The sequence below is a fragment of the Heterodontus francisci genome, chromosome 2 (genome assembly GCF_036365525.1).
Source record: "Heterodontus francisci isolate sHetFra1 chromosome 2, sHetFra1.hap1, whole genome shotgun sequence".
NCBI classification, from domain to species: domain Eukaryota; kingdom Metazoa; phylum Chordata; class Chondrichthyes; order Heterodontiformes; family Heterodontidae; genus Heterodontus; species Heterodontus francisci.
The window spans coordinates 88,693,147-88,708,375 of record NC_090372.1 but is presented as its reverse complement, the minus strand read 5'-3'; the positions used below and the strand labels follow the sequence as shown (position 1 = coordinate 88,708,375).

The 15,229-nt window shown below is 41.2% G+C and overlaps 1 protein-coding gene across 5 annotated transcripts in view; it reads right to left on the bottom strand.

Annotated features, from left to right (window-relative positions):
• The window catches only part of LOC137385236 (zinc finger protein 385D-like), an 812,282-nt gene that overhangs the window by 513,561 nt on the left and 283,492 nt on the right, over nucleotides 1-15,229 (bottom strand). Inside the window, exon 1 of one of the 5 annotated variants that reach the window (XM_068008590.1) lies at nucleotides 4,604-4,754. The exons of the other annotated variants lie outside the window; for them this stretch is intronic. Within the exon in view, the coding sequence (XP_067864691.1) occupies nucleotides 4,604-4,625 (22 nt within the window). The 5' untranslated portion in view covers nucleotides 4,626-4,754. Of the gene's footprint in view, nucleotides 1-4,603; nucleotides 4,755-15,229 lie in introns of those variants that run through there. 5 annotated transcript variants of the gene reach the window in all.

Sequence of the window (15,229 nt, the reverse complement as noted above, 5' to 3'; positions counted from 1 at the left end):
CTTATTGGGGGGGGGTGATGGGAGAGGGTCAGGACCCTTTTATTTGATTTTTTACAATCAGTATTCCTTTAAATATTTAAGTTGCAAGTTAGGACTCAAAGCCCTTTAAAAATGGCGTCTGCACCTGCGCAAAGGCAGCTGACACCATTGCCAGAGACGGACCTCCCGCCCCCTCCATGTCATCGGAGCGGGGGCGCAGTCCGCCCCTGCCATTTAAATGAGCTGCCGTGTTTAATATCACAATGTCTCCGCGAAGTGAAACCCGTGCGTGTGGGTCGCCATTGTTTATGTCCGCCGCCGATAAATTTCAGCCCTATGTGTGTTTTCTTCCTTTTAATCTTCCAAAGTTGCATTTCACATCTACTAAAGTAACATCGCATAACATAACTTTCTGATAACTTCCGGTCTTTCATTAAAAAAATCTATCATCTGTTTAACACGATTACAATTAGACCCTGTAGTTTCAGCTGGGCACTGAAATTGCAAATCTCATTTGAATGCTTCTAGTTACTACTTTTTATTTCCATTAGTAAAGATGACAGATGTTTTATATAGCATTGTGGTCACATACCTTATAACATGATTAACAAGGTTGTAATATTTCAACTGAAAAAACATAATTTCTGTTGGATGACTAAGAGTGTTGTTGCTATGGTGAAGCCTCTTGCAAGACACTTTGTTATGTAGTTGTGCAAGGTATTGTGCAAAAGACAGTCATGAAACAATGATGTTCATTTTGTTTCTAACTGTGCCTTGTATTTAAAAAATACCATTTTTCATTATCGTATCAAAAACATCGTAATTAAAAGTGTATTGTAAAAGTTCGCTTTACAGCAGTTAATGGTTTCCGCTGTAGTTCAAACTTTCCCCAACAGCCAAAATAACAGTGCTTATACCGTGTGATGTAAACAGGCAAATCCAGCAACTAAATCTGCACAAAATCTCCCCAAGAAAGGGGCATTATCCCTTCAAAAGTTCAATCTCCGACAGAGTCTGGGTAGTTTCCAGTAGCAACAGCATCTTTATGACATCATCACACAAGGACTAAATTCAGCAAGTGGCTTCTCTAGTTTGGGAAGTGGATGACTGAAAATGATAAAATGTAATCCAAAAACGTCGAAGCAATACATTCACAGGCTACCAACGCTCAATTTAACCAAGGCAAATAATATTTTTATTCAATGCATATTTTACTGAAGGATTCTCAAAAGAATATGCTGCTATTGTTTGGTTAAGAGTGCTTTTGATAAGGCACTGTACTAGAGACTTCTGTACAAGATCAAAGCCTCGAGTATTAGTGGTAACATAATGAGCTGGGTTAAGAATTGGCTGGAAGAATGCAGACAAAAAGTAGTTATGGATGGATTTGGATCTGTTTGGAGACCCACCAGTGGTGTTACACAGGAATAGCTGTTGGGACCATTGCTCTTTACGTTTTTTAATTAATGATTGAGCTGTAGGTGTTGGGGGGCACTATCTCCAAACTTGCAAGTGATACTAAAACCCATGTGAATGTTAGGATTGTAGACAAAGCTTGATGGCCTCAGGCAACCTTGATGTGCTAGGGATTGGACTCATGACTGGCAAATGATTTTCAATTTGGAAAAAGTGCAGTGTTATACATGTGGGAAGGGCGAATGCTCAACCTACGCACACCATTCAACCAGTTGGATCTAAGCATTAAAGAAGGTGGAGAAAGAAAGATACCTAGGCATTCTAATGCATAGATTTTAAAAGCTTCATGAACAATGCCCTGAAACAATAGCTAGAGCTATTAGGGTGTTGGGGTGCATTTATAGGTCAATTGATTATATGGTATTATTTGTCCTTGTTCAAGACCTTAGTCAGGCCTCACTGTGTCCAGTTTTGGTCTCCTTTAATAGTGAATGACACTGAAGCTTCAGAAAGGATGTAGGGGAGGATCAGTAGACTAATTACCACTTTAAAGAATCTTAGTTATCATGATCAGCTGACCTGAGTGTGACCTGATCAAGGAATATAAGACGATGAAGGGAATAGATTGTGTTTGAGTTAGCAGTTTGTTCCAATTGAACAGGTTACCAAGGACCGGGGTGACAATTTTAATTGTTTAAGGACAGATCCAGATTAGCTGTCAGGAAGTGGTTCTTTTCCCAGAGAACAGTGGACTTCTGAAACAAGCTCCCAGTTTCAGTGGTGGACGATAATTCATTGAATTCCTTCAAGTGAGAGCTGGACCTATTTCTGGCTGGGGCAGAGATTGTCTGTTACTGCAAAGAATTCAGGACCAGATCCATTGGGCTAATTTTGATCACCGTGGGGAGGAATTTCCTAGATCTTTTCCCCCAAATTTGTCTGGGTTTTTATCTGTTATTTTTTGCCTCTTACAGGAGATCACATGGATTTTCAGTGGAGTGGCGAGTGTATATGTTGTGACATACAAAGTATCACAATTGTGTTGGACAAGTTGGATGGATCAGAGGTCTTTTCCTGGTCATCATTGTTCAGACATTCGTCTAAGCAGGTACAGGATTTGCAGTCCACAATCCCATTATTTTGTGCCAATAATTTTTGCTTCTTTCAATGAATTTTGCTTGGATCCTAACATTAAAAAAGAATGCAGCCAACAACTGTTGTTAGAAACAGGTTTTGATTTTGATTAGGCAAATGTAACTCTTGTTCCTCCCACAATTGTGCTTGTTGAAGAATGGCAATTACAAATACGCTGTGAAAGCTCAGCCTCATGCATCCATTTCATTTTTATTGATTTATGTTACTTCAGTCTGTTTCTAGACCTCCCTTTCAGCTTTTAAGATATTATCCAGCTTTTTTAAAAAAAACACTCCAAATCTGGCCACGCGGATCACCTAAAACCACTTTCGCTGATCCTGGGTTCAGCACATCTGGAGTTTATCCCTTTTATTTACTTATCAAAAGAGGAAAAAGGTTTTTAATTAATAAAAAATGTATTTATTCTCATCATTGGGGATATGCTGAATGAAAAGGCAAGATTAACATACAAGCAGGTATGGGCAATATAACATTATAAAGCCGCACATGCTACTTTCATAAAATTGGCCTTTCCTTGTCTCCAAAGTCTTGCAGTCAGCTCATTCATTGGCTGTAAGTATTCATAAAAGAGTGCAGAAAACATTTACAATGTAATCAGGAGCATATAAGAGATGTAAATAATGCCATTTTCTAACCAAAACCCATGACTTGAATTTTTTTTTAAAAAAGCCTTAATGAAGCTGACAAATTTGGAGTCTGACCCTTAATCTGAGATGAAGTCTTTCATCCGTCATATACCCAGTGATTTTGAACATTCTAATTAGTCGTGAACTGCACTCAATATACAAACTAAATTTATGATAGAGCATTCATAGGGGGTCATTTTATTTTTGGACAATGGTGTAAAATGGGCAATATCAAATTGGACACCCATTATTGGCTTGATTTTTATTGACTTCAATAGAATGGAAAATCAGATGTTACGTATAATAAGTGGCCAATTCCATATCGCTCAAAGTTCAAATTACCTCCATAGTGTTTATTTAATTAAATTCAAAATTCTTTTAGTGGCCTTTTCATCAAAAAGTTTAACAAGCCTATTTTTCATTTGGGAAGGCAGAAGAATGAGAGTAATTTTTATCAATGCACAAGTAACACATGAGTATGATTCAATGCGATTCACATGCATGGTTATGAGCAATGAAAATATTTTCCAAATGTTTTCATATATGTTCTTTTAATAGTGTTCTCAAAGGATGCTTTTCTACATTTAAAATTCGCATAAGAAAAAAACTCCGCCAGAAATGTAAATCGTCTGCAAAGGAATCAAAGCTTAATTGAGCTTCTGTAAATTTTGTTCTTCTGACTCTAAATGCTAACACATCAACAAAAACAGTTAAAAGGTCAACATTGTTCAAATTAGCATTTTTTCAAAGGTGCCTAGACTCTTTATATATTTAAGCATTGCTGTAGCCCTGAAATAGTCAAGTAATTTGTGGCTTTCAGTATATTTTGTTTATTATTTACAGTCAAGCAAAAAAACCAATTCATAATATAGAAGTGAGAAAACACAATGATATTATTTATCATTGCAACTTTCTGAAAAATATGAAAAGACTCCAGGCATTGTGCAGAACACTATCAGATCTCAGATGGTTAATGGTATATGCAATACTGCAAAGAGAAAAAAGCTCAATCATGCCATAAGAAACCATGCAGTAAATGTTTCTCAGGCGCTGAATCTAAAGCTATAAATATTCTGAAGTATTCATTAACGGTCGGTCTAGCAAGTCTGTTCACCACATTTTCTCCCCACTCACTCCCCTTTGGAAATTATTGGAAATCCCAATTCCATACAGGCTGCTGCTAGCACAGTATTAAAATGTATTCATTATTATTACATACTGCATTTTACATAAGCAGTACAAGCTTGAGCACACATTGCTTCCTTCTAATATACAGGCATCAAAAATATTCTGATAAAGCATATAGGAGCATAGTCCCTCAGCCTTGTCTGTTTCCACAGAATAATTGCATGGTTAGTTAATACATACTTAGATTCTGTATAACAGATCACAATGCATTTAAATCCAAAAGGCAAGCTAACACTTACCAATATACATGATGGCCTTCATTAATCATACTTTTCAAATCCCACAGTTTTTTTACCTTCCCACTATCTCAAACACAACCTGCCACATGAAACACCAGAGTTTAAATTTGCATCATCCTTTTGACACTTCAGACTTAGCATACTGCTAACATCCCATGCAGAATCCTTGTGTGATTAGTGTCTACTCTGTTAGCATAGAGCGCTGCTCATACACTACTTTGTGAAATCTGACTCCTCCTTATGATGTTCTTGCTGTGCCTGTGACATCAGTGCTGAGAGAGCCTCACAGGTTCCTTCTCACAGATTAGCCTGTCCTATGAAGCTTGAAGTTTCCTTCCTGATCAGATTAGAAATAAAAGCAGTTATTTTCTTACATGATGGGCTCTTTTCGTATAAACTAGAGAAAAAGGGTATCTTCCTCTTCATTTTCTGTTCACCTAATGTAATGAGCTGTTAGTCTCAAATGTTAGAAAATTACACAGGGATCAATAAAACTCCTCTTAGTTTAAGCAAACTGTGCTCTGTTCAGAAATCACTAACCACACACAACACACTGTCACAGAACTGTAGCTTTTTGTCCATTTGTGATTAAACTACTGTGCTAGCAGGACACATTGATGCACGGATGTTCTCTGTCATGCAGTGGCAGGAGGTGTGTTTTACCCCTATTATTTCATGCAGGCGGCTCCAAAACTCAACTTGGACATCTGGAAGCAACGCCGAGCAGTGAGCCAGAGGTAAGAGGATTGTCACGGAGCCTGGAATTCAGAAAGTGATCCAACCAGTACTGCTCTTATGCACCTTCTAGTGGCCAGTTAAAGAGTGACTGGAGTCTGAAAAGATGCTGTCTGCCTGTCTGCCATCTTGACTGAGTGGATAATTATTTGTCTAAGTTTAAACTGGACAGTAATGTCGTGGAAGTGACTCACGTGTAATTTTAAGCATAGTAGATGAGACAGCAGGAGACGGTTTTTTCAATTCTACATTTATTTAAAAAAAGGCATTGAGCACTTGTGAAAATAAATCTACTGAGTTCACGCATGCAGAAATTGACCCATTTCAATTCATACTTGAAGGAAATCACCCATTTTAATTCATACATTTACCCATTTTGTAAAAGTTGTGAGCAGAGTTTTAAATGCCCTATCCTCATTCAGTTTTGGTCAGGACACTAGACGATAGCCTTAGACCGAGGATCTTTATCAAAGAAATGAAGTTAAAACCCTACCCAACATTGAAAATAGAGAGCAATCCTAAATTGTGTAATTTGATTAAGCTTCCATGCTTAAGAATTCAATATTTGTTTGGTTAAAGGCTTGTACCAATATATTGGCCCGACATCAGATGTGTTAGATTTATTAGGTATTAGTAAATTCTCAGCAGCATTAATTTCACAATGCCATGAAATATTTTGGCAGCAAGCAAAGCCAAAATTATTAAACCAGAGATAAGTAAAACCATCAATATATGTAAGCAGTTGAGTTCTGTTCTGCAATTAAATCTTATACATTGCTCACTGAAACATAAATAAAAGGTAATGTTTTAAAATGACAATTGAAAAACACTAATTCCCATAAAATAATGCTGCGGATTACTGTAATATGAACTCTTAAAGCATTCACCTGAAATTTCTCCCTTTTCTATGTTAGCAGAGCCATTAAAATAATTAGGATAAAAGCAAAATACTGCGGATGCTGGAAATCTGAAACAAAAACAAGAAATGCCGGATTCACTCAGCAGGTCTGGCAGCATCTGTGGAAAGAGAAGCAGAGTTAACGTTTCGGGTCAGTGACCCTTCTTCCGAAGAAGGGTCACTGACCCGAAACGTTAACTCTGCTTCTCTTTCCACAGATGCTGCCAAAATAATTAGGATGATATGTTCACTGAAATAGTGAAGAGAGGAAGTTCAGAGAAACACATTTGTGTGTTATTATTCAGTGTAAATTCAGGGCCTAAGTCTTTAATTGCAGAGGAAAATATAAACCAACCAGCAGTTGACAGAATTTTCACAGTGAATGAAAATAAATTCTAAAATCTGGGTCCTGAGTAAGTCTGCTTGACATTTTTATACTGTTGTGATCAATCAATGTTGTTACTGATTCCACAGTAATCAAGCAGCAATTTTGTTATAGCTGACATAGGTCCACAAGAGCAGGTTAAACATCCACAAAAAAAAAACTGAAGATGTGCGTCCAGTGATTCAGTAGGCAACTGAGTCATAAGGTCAAAAAGTTTCAGGTTAAACCCCTATTGGGGGTGGGGGTGAAGTGGGGGCAGGGGGGGCGGTGCGGGGTGGTCGTAATATGTCTCAGTTAGGGAAAAATAGAAGACTTTGTTTTGTTCTTGAAAGCTGTTCAGTCGCATCTGCTTATTCGTGGGCAATATATAGAACAGGAAGTTATACTTCACAAGGTGCCACAGTTGAATAGCGTGCTGACATAGTGCGGTATCACACTTGATGAAATGCATTCTGGTGGGTTCTTCAAGGGCTGCTGTTACATTGGATCTCAGTCATAGCATGATTCTACATGTTTTCGGAAGGGTGGGGGTTAAAAAAAAATCACTGTGGAGAAGAAAAATTGAAAATCACACAGATTCAATGCCATGTGAGGAAAAATGCACAAAGTGCTTTTGTCTGTTATGCAGGGTAACTGACATTGTAATGTCAATTGCCAATAGTCAATAGTCAATGCACACTTGTTGAGGACGATTGACCAATTGGAAAGCGATATAACATGGGATGTTTCAGCCAATGGCATTGGTAGCATCTGTCAAAATTAACATAAATAAATAAGAATGTAATTAGAAAAAGAATACTTATGCCTTTGATTATGAATGATGTTTCCTACCAAATATCATAACAATTCCAAGTGATTGATTTGTCATGAATTTGGGCTAGATATTGTGGTCAGCAGCAAATGAATGTCAGTTAAAATATTGAATTCATTATCAAACCTAGTACAGAAAGCAAAATAAAGAGGGAGAGATTTGAGAAAGATAAAAAAGAAACTGAATAAAAAGTTTTAAAATTTTTTTTAAATCTCCAAATATTAGAATCTAAAGGAATAAGACTTCACTCTTGCTAAACTTCATTGCCAGAAAGATTGTCTGACAAAATTATGTCTTAGCACGTCATTAATAGAGTACGTGTACTGGAATGGAGAATCCCTAACTTTTTCTGGCGAGTTTAGTTTGTATATATATCATGCACGTACAGCAACTTCATGCCATTCCATGTATTTTAATGGTTGGTCTCACAGTGAGATACCATTACTGCATAGCTTCTGGAGGAGCAGGGCATCTCACATTGCAACTTCCTGATTACACATTTAACTGTGTATGTGTGGTTGCTGGAGCTTGCTGTCTGATTTACATGAGTATAAAGATGAGTGCCCTGAGCCTCACCATTATTTTTACCATGTTACAACCGAAGCGGGAGGAGTTCACTGCTAATTCAGTCCCACTTCTCTACAGGTCATATCAATAAATGTTCCCACTTACTGAAACAGCCAGTTAGATACTCTATTTGTCCCCAGAATAAAGCACACTAACCAGGTTTCTTTATTAAACAACAAAATTATCTGTTTATTATAAACCAAGTCTTAACCAATAATGAAGTAAATATTAAAGCCCCTTATTTTGTATCCTAGTCCTCACACACATGCACATACATCCAAAAACAGGATAACCGGGGAACAAAAAGGGATTTTTGTTTACAGCTGTTACAAAGAAATAGAAAGAACCAAAAAAAAAACTTAGTCTGCAAAGATATGGAAGTAAGTCCTTTGTTTTGGCGAGATGTCCCAAAGTCGAATAGTTAGCTGCCATTAGGAATCTTTCCAGGTGAGGTTGATGAACAGCCTGTCTGGGTAGGCATTTAAAGAAATTCAACTGCAGAAGGCTTCACATACATCTTACAGCAGGTGTGCAGCAGCAAAGGTCAATTGTCACACATTCAATGCAAAGTCCTTTTCAAGATGCAAGGTTTCTACAAATATTCCGGGTGTCTTCAAAATACAGGAGACAACAGTACGACTTCATACAGGCTTTGGCTTTTCAAGAGCTGGGATTCCTCAAAGAGAGGTAACAGTGGCCTGGATGTTGTTCTGATCTCCAACAACTCCTCTAGTCCAAAAAAGAAGCTAGCTTTTAACAGTTCAAAGTGAAACCAAAAACAGTTCAGCAACAATCCTGTGATAGCCATATATCATGGTCTGTCATTTCCTTGTAAATGTCTGTCCCTTCAGGTTAGAACCCCCTGTGGTGTTTACTTGAAATCACATGTTTTCCAGTACTTGTTTACTGGTCAACCCTTTTGTTCATCTTCCTTTAAAAAAACCTTCCAAAGTTCAGCAACCTCCAGATGATTCAGTGTCCATGAAATGCTTTTTAGTTTTTAAAAATATAGATTCCCAAGTTTTAACACAAAAGTGGAAACTCTCGTAACAACCGCAAAATCCAGTGCTTTGTAATTCCTAATGGTAGTAACATTTTCTTTCAGGCTACATGTACCAGGAGATCTCACAAGGCTGACTTACACAGAAAATTTGTCACTATATGTCTCCCACATTTATCTGTACTTATCTGGTTCAAAATTGTGATGAAATCATATTTCTGAAGAAGCTTAGAAGTTATATAACAATATTAATATAGCAAATCCTCAGTTACTTAGTTAACTTGCATCTTCATGTATCAGATGCATATTCTGGTTTGTCTGAATGTAGAGCATTTAAAAAATAGTAATTTGGAAATCACGCAAGCATTCTTTTTGCCTTAGCATTGAAACACAAGAATGATAAATAAACAAACACCAAGCTAATGACACATAGCTCCATACTTTCCTTGGAGCTAGTTCGTGATGTGGGTTACAGTTGTAAAGTACACTTCCGTTTGAAGCAAATCTAATTTAGTGCCGCAGAAATCTTCTCTCACCATTTGTAGTCAGAGTCATCTGAACATAGAGCCTGGGAAAAAGAAATGTCATTTGATCTATCAAACCTGCTTCTGTAACAAAAGCTACATAATCTACCCTTTCATGGGCTCCACGCCATTTATTTCATCCGAGGAAAGATTCTGTATAAATGCTGTCTGATTCCAAAAGGTAATTAGTCAATATTCCAAAATGTTTAACTAAGTGCAACCCTGAACAGTTATTCACCACAGATGACACCTGTTCTCTAAACTCAGTAATACGGGTAATCATTGTGCACTGTAGAATATTTTATCATCTCAGTCCCTATGCACTCTTATAGCCTTCAATCTAATTTCCAAGCAGATATTTATTGAGTGCTCTTTTGAAGCAGCTAATCAATGGATGATTAATTGTTTTTTGCTGGGGATCTGTTGCACATAACTACTACACTGGTAGAATTGTTTTCTCTTCTAATCTTTAGTTTCACTTGAAGCTTGCATCTTTCGTCTCACTTGAGGCCTGTTAATATTTAATCTATGCCCTATATCAAGTCAATTCAGTGTATTGTCACCATTTAGCATTTTGAAATTTGGCATAAATTGGCACACAAATCTTCAGAGTGGAGAAAAGAAAAACAACACTGGTACATTAGGGGTGCTCTTTTGAGCTGGCAATTGAGGTAAAGGATTTATTCTTGGGCAATGGGATAGTTTCCACTTCAGGCGCCCAGCCAGCAGCAAGGTCAGGTATAGCATCATGATGTGCAGCGTAAAGTAGCTGAATTTTTATCACGGAAACGGGAAACATGAAACAGGAGCCAGGTCTGTTTCTGGGTCGGAAGCTCACCTCTGGTGGGACACGAATTAAAGTTCAGATTTTCGCATGGGGAAACCCTTAATTGATATGGAGATGGGTTTACTGTCCACTTACAGCTAGTGGGGACAAGGATGGAGGTCCGTCAGAGAAAATGTGGGACTCATTTAGACACCCCATGACAGCTATCGCTCAGGATGTTGATTGTCCTGAGGGAGAGATGTGCAGGTGTGCCTTCCACTGCACAAGGGAAGCGAGATGTCATAGGAAACAGAGGCCTGGCACCATGTGGCAGCCCCTCGTTTCATTAATGCCAACCTGGATCTAATGTTGGATGCCATGAAGGAGAAGAGGGAGATCCTCTTCTTGGAGGGTGGCAGGAGGAGGCCATGTCTTTGTGCAGCTGGGGCATCTCTCTGTTCAGCATCATCTCCCTCCGGCTCCTTTTCCTCCTCCTCTCTCACCTCCTGCTCCTCCCCCAATGAGCTGTCCCCTTCCACAGCCTCACTGACATCAAAGCCCACACCTCTCTGGAGGGTCGTGCTATGGAGAGTGCAGCAGACCATCACAATGACAGAGACCACTGCAGGAGGGTATTGCAGGGCGCTACCCGACTGGTCCAGGCACCAGAATCGTATCTTCAGAAGCCCATGACCTGCTCAATGGTTGTCCTACTGAGCAGGTGGCATCGATTGTATCACCTCTGTGCCTCTGTCTGGGGGTTAGCAGCCATCTCGTCAAGGGATATCCCTTGTCCCCTAGGATCCATCCATGCACTTTGGGGTTGGAGTGAAGATCTGAGGTAGCCTGAACTGGAGGAGGATGAAGGGGTCATGGTAGCTGCCAGGAAAGTGAGCACAAATGTGGAGGAAGCTCTTATATATGAGCAAAATACTGATGAAGGGTCACAGACCTGAAACATTAACTTTGTTTCTCTCTACACAGACGCTGCCAGACCCGCTGAGTATTTCTGGCACTTTCTGTTCTCATTTTGGAGGAAGCTCTTGTTGTGGTCGGAGACCAGTTGGATGTTGAGGGAATGGAATAGTTTCCTGTTCAAGGATCCGATTGGCCTGTCACTGCGTGCCGATGGCCACATGGATACAATCGATGATGCCCTGTACCTGGAGGAATACAATGATGGAGGCGGAACTCAATGTCCTCTGACTCTGCGAGGCCATGTCTGTCGTTAAACGGATGTGCACTGGCAAAGAGGGCATCGGTGACCAGCAGGATGCAGTGGTGTACAGCTGATCCTTGGAAGGAGCCAGAAGCAGAGAAGTCCAAGGCCACAGTGACTTTGGCGGCCACTGGCAGGGCATGGCGACCAGTGGTGCAAGGTATGAGGTCTTCGGTGTCGAGGGCACAGATGTCTGTGAACATCTGCCTGCAGAGTCGCAGTCTCCTGTTGCGCAGGTTCTCGGTCATCTCCAGGTAGCTCCGACTTTGGCGGTTCATCCTGTGTTGAGAGTTTGGCTTTCATTGCCTTCCTGCCCTTCTTTTCTCTCCTTTTCCCTCCTGATGCCCATGGTTCTGTCCTTCTTGTGGAGGGTGTTGTCCCTCATTGCCACTGGGCCCAAAACTGACATTTGTGCTCCCAGTGCCAGCTGGAGCCTTCCTTCTGGGCAGGTGACCACCCAATTGTCCTTGGAAGCCTTGCTCCCTGCTCTTCTGCTCCCGTGATGCCAGGGAGGTGCCGGGCACTGTGTTCACTCTCCCTGCCACGTGCGCAGCACCAAGGGCACCCTCTTACCAAGTGTCCAGTCCCTGCTGACCCTCTTATGTGATGCCCTCAGGCAGCCATGACTGGCTCCTCACACTTTACCCACTTGCCTTCAGCTGGTCAGTTTCTGAAGGCAAGGGCTACCTGTCCATCCCTTTGAAAATTTAAAGGTCACCGCTTGACAAGCTCCGAACAAGCTTTTTAACTGTTTTAATTGGCCTCAGTTGGGAGGAGCACGGGATTCCTGTCCTGTCCTTCCCCCTGCCCTGGTGATTATTGCTGGCTCAGGGATCAGTGCCTTGAAATGGACAAACCACCTGATGCCAGTATTTTCGAGGCATTCCACCCCCCAGCTTTCATTCTCACCTTTGGGGGGCCCTGCAAATTCAGCCACTTTGTATCATCTCTGCCCCAACAACCAAACTTAAACCCAACATCACAGGAAATATTCCATAGAACAATGACGGCACAGAAGGAGGCCAGTCAGCCCATCATGTCCATGCTGGCCGAAAAAACTAGCCGCCCAATCTGATCCCACCTTCCAGCACCTGGTCCATAGCCTTGCAGGTTGCAGCACTTCAGGTGCAGGACCATGTACCTTTTAAATTAATTGAGGGTTTCTGTCTCCACCACCATTCCAGGCAGTGAATTCCAGACACCCACCACCCTCTGGGTGAAAAGGTTTTTCCTCATGCCCCTTCTAATCCTTCCACCAATCACCTTACATCTGCGTCCCCTGGTAATTGACCTCTCTGCTAGGGGAAACAGGTCCTTCCTATCTACACTATCCAGGCCTCTCATAATTTTGCACACCTCAATTAAGTTACCCCTCAGTCTCCTCTGTTCTAAGGAAAACAACCCTAGCCTATCCCATCTTTTCTCATCGCTGCAACTTTCAAGCCCGGACAACATTCTTGTAAATCTCCTCTGTACTCTCTCCAGAGCAATTATGTCCTTTCTGTAATGTGGTGACCAGAACTATACACAATACTCCAGCTGTGGCCTAACCAACGTTTTATACAGTTCCAGCATTACATCCCTGCTTTTGTATTCTACACCTTGGCCAATAAAGGAAAGCATTCTATATGCCTTCTTCACCACTCTATCTACCTGTCCTACCACCTTCAGGGACCTGTGGACATGCACTTCTTCTACCCCTCTCAGTATCCTCCTGTTTATTGTGTATTCCCTCACTTTGTTTGCCCTCCCCAAATGCATTACCTCACACTTTTCTGGATTGAATTCCATTTGCTGCTTTTCCACCCACTCAACCAAACCATTGATATCATTCTGGACTCGAAGGCTATCCTCTTCACTATCAACTATACGGCCAGTTTTTGTCTCATCACCAAATTTCCCAATCATGCCTTCCATATTTAAGTCCAAATCATTAATATATACCACAAACAGCAAGGGACCCAACACTGAGCCCTGTGGAACGCCACTGGAAATCACTTTCCATTCGCAAAAACATTCGACTACAACCCTTTGTTTCCTGTCACTGAGCCAATTTTGGATCCAACCTGCCACATTCCACTGTATCCCATGGGCTTTCATTTTACTGACCAGTCTGCCATGTGGGACCTTGTCAAATGCCTTCCCTGCTGTACCAGTGTTTTTCTTCCATTTTTCACATGTCATCCTGTGGCTTCTTTGAGTGAGATTGCCAATTAGCAGCAACTTCTGCCAAAGTATTGTCATTCATGCGTTATGCCCCCATGCCCATGAGGAACTGCATTGAGATTACCCAAACCTTTTCACCCTTACTTTCAGAGGAGACTTTCATCCCATTACTCTGGGCTGGAATTGAACCAAGGTCCAAGAAATGAGAAATGGAAAGCGGGAACAGGTTACTGAGTTGGATAATCAGCCATGATCATAATGAATGGCGGAGCAGGCTCGAAGGGCCGAATGGCCTACTCTTGCTCCTATTTTCTATGTTTCTACGTTTCTAACCCACTGCATCACACAGCACATCGCACCGCCCTCTTCATGCCCATTACCACCGCCCGCCCCCCACCCCTGCTTAATAATCATGATTTTTTAAGGAAATTTATTTTTACAACTTGTGGCAAATCAGATAAAGGTCACATTAACAGATGACCAAAAACAAGTAAACAATCGTTATTTTAACACATATTTTCCCGAATGGACTTTGGGCCGGCCTATATTTGCAGCAGGAGGTCCCATCCATTTTGAAAGCCAGGTCTCATTGGAACAGGCTGGCGAGCTGCAGGCAGAAACTGAGCACTCAGGAGCAGCCTGCTGGCTATGGCCTACCACAATACCAGACAACATGGCTGGAAAAATTTAGGTCCCGGTGGGAGGGGTGGAGAGGGCCAAATCTGATCTCAGGAGGAGGAATGTCAGAGTGTCAGCAGCCCAGGCTGTTTTTGTGGATCCAAGGGAGTACTCTTGATCCTCCCAGGTCCATATCAATAAAGTGAAACTTACCTGTTGGTTACCCCTCGGCTCAGCTGCCAGCTGACAATGGATACTTCAGTCCTGAAATAGCTTTGGGGTCCTATTGATGTTATTGGACCTCAACTTAAATACCTAAATCTGTTGTGCACCCTCATTGGAGGATGCTGGCAAAATAGAGAATCCCAGTGACACTGGGAATGGGCAGTGAGTTCTTCCACACCATCTTCAGGGCGCTACTGCTTCATTTCCAGTGGGTGGGCAGGCCTCAAAATTCAGCCCATCATTCCTTGACATCGTTGCGCTGTATCAAATTGCTCAGTGTGTTTTTTAACCTTGACTCAAAAGTGTCAGTTTTCCAAAGTGTTTGTTACCATGAATACCATTTAACTGATTCGGCACCCAGAGCAGCTTTGTAGGGTCACACCTCTCATTTAAAATCCTCGTTCTCTACTACCTTCCAAAGTATGACGACATTTTTCTCACTGAGATATCTTCACTGCTTTCCTCCCACAGCGTCTGCAATTAATGACTTCACAACCTCGATGATTTCAACCTCCATCTCATCATGCTCTCTCTCCTCTGAATTCTCTGCCTTTTTATCCCCCCTTAATGTCTCCCTCCAAGTAAGCTCTCTAGCCCATAGTCACGGCCACCCCTTTGACTCTGCCCTCTCACATGGCCTCGCTACTCCATTTGGATCAATCACAGATAAGGCCATCTCTGATCACTTCCTTGTATCACACCACTCACATGC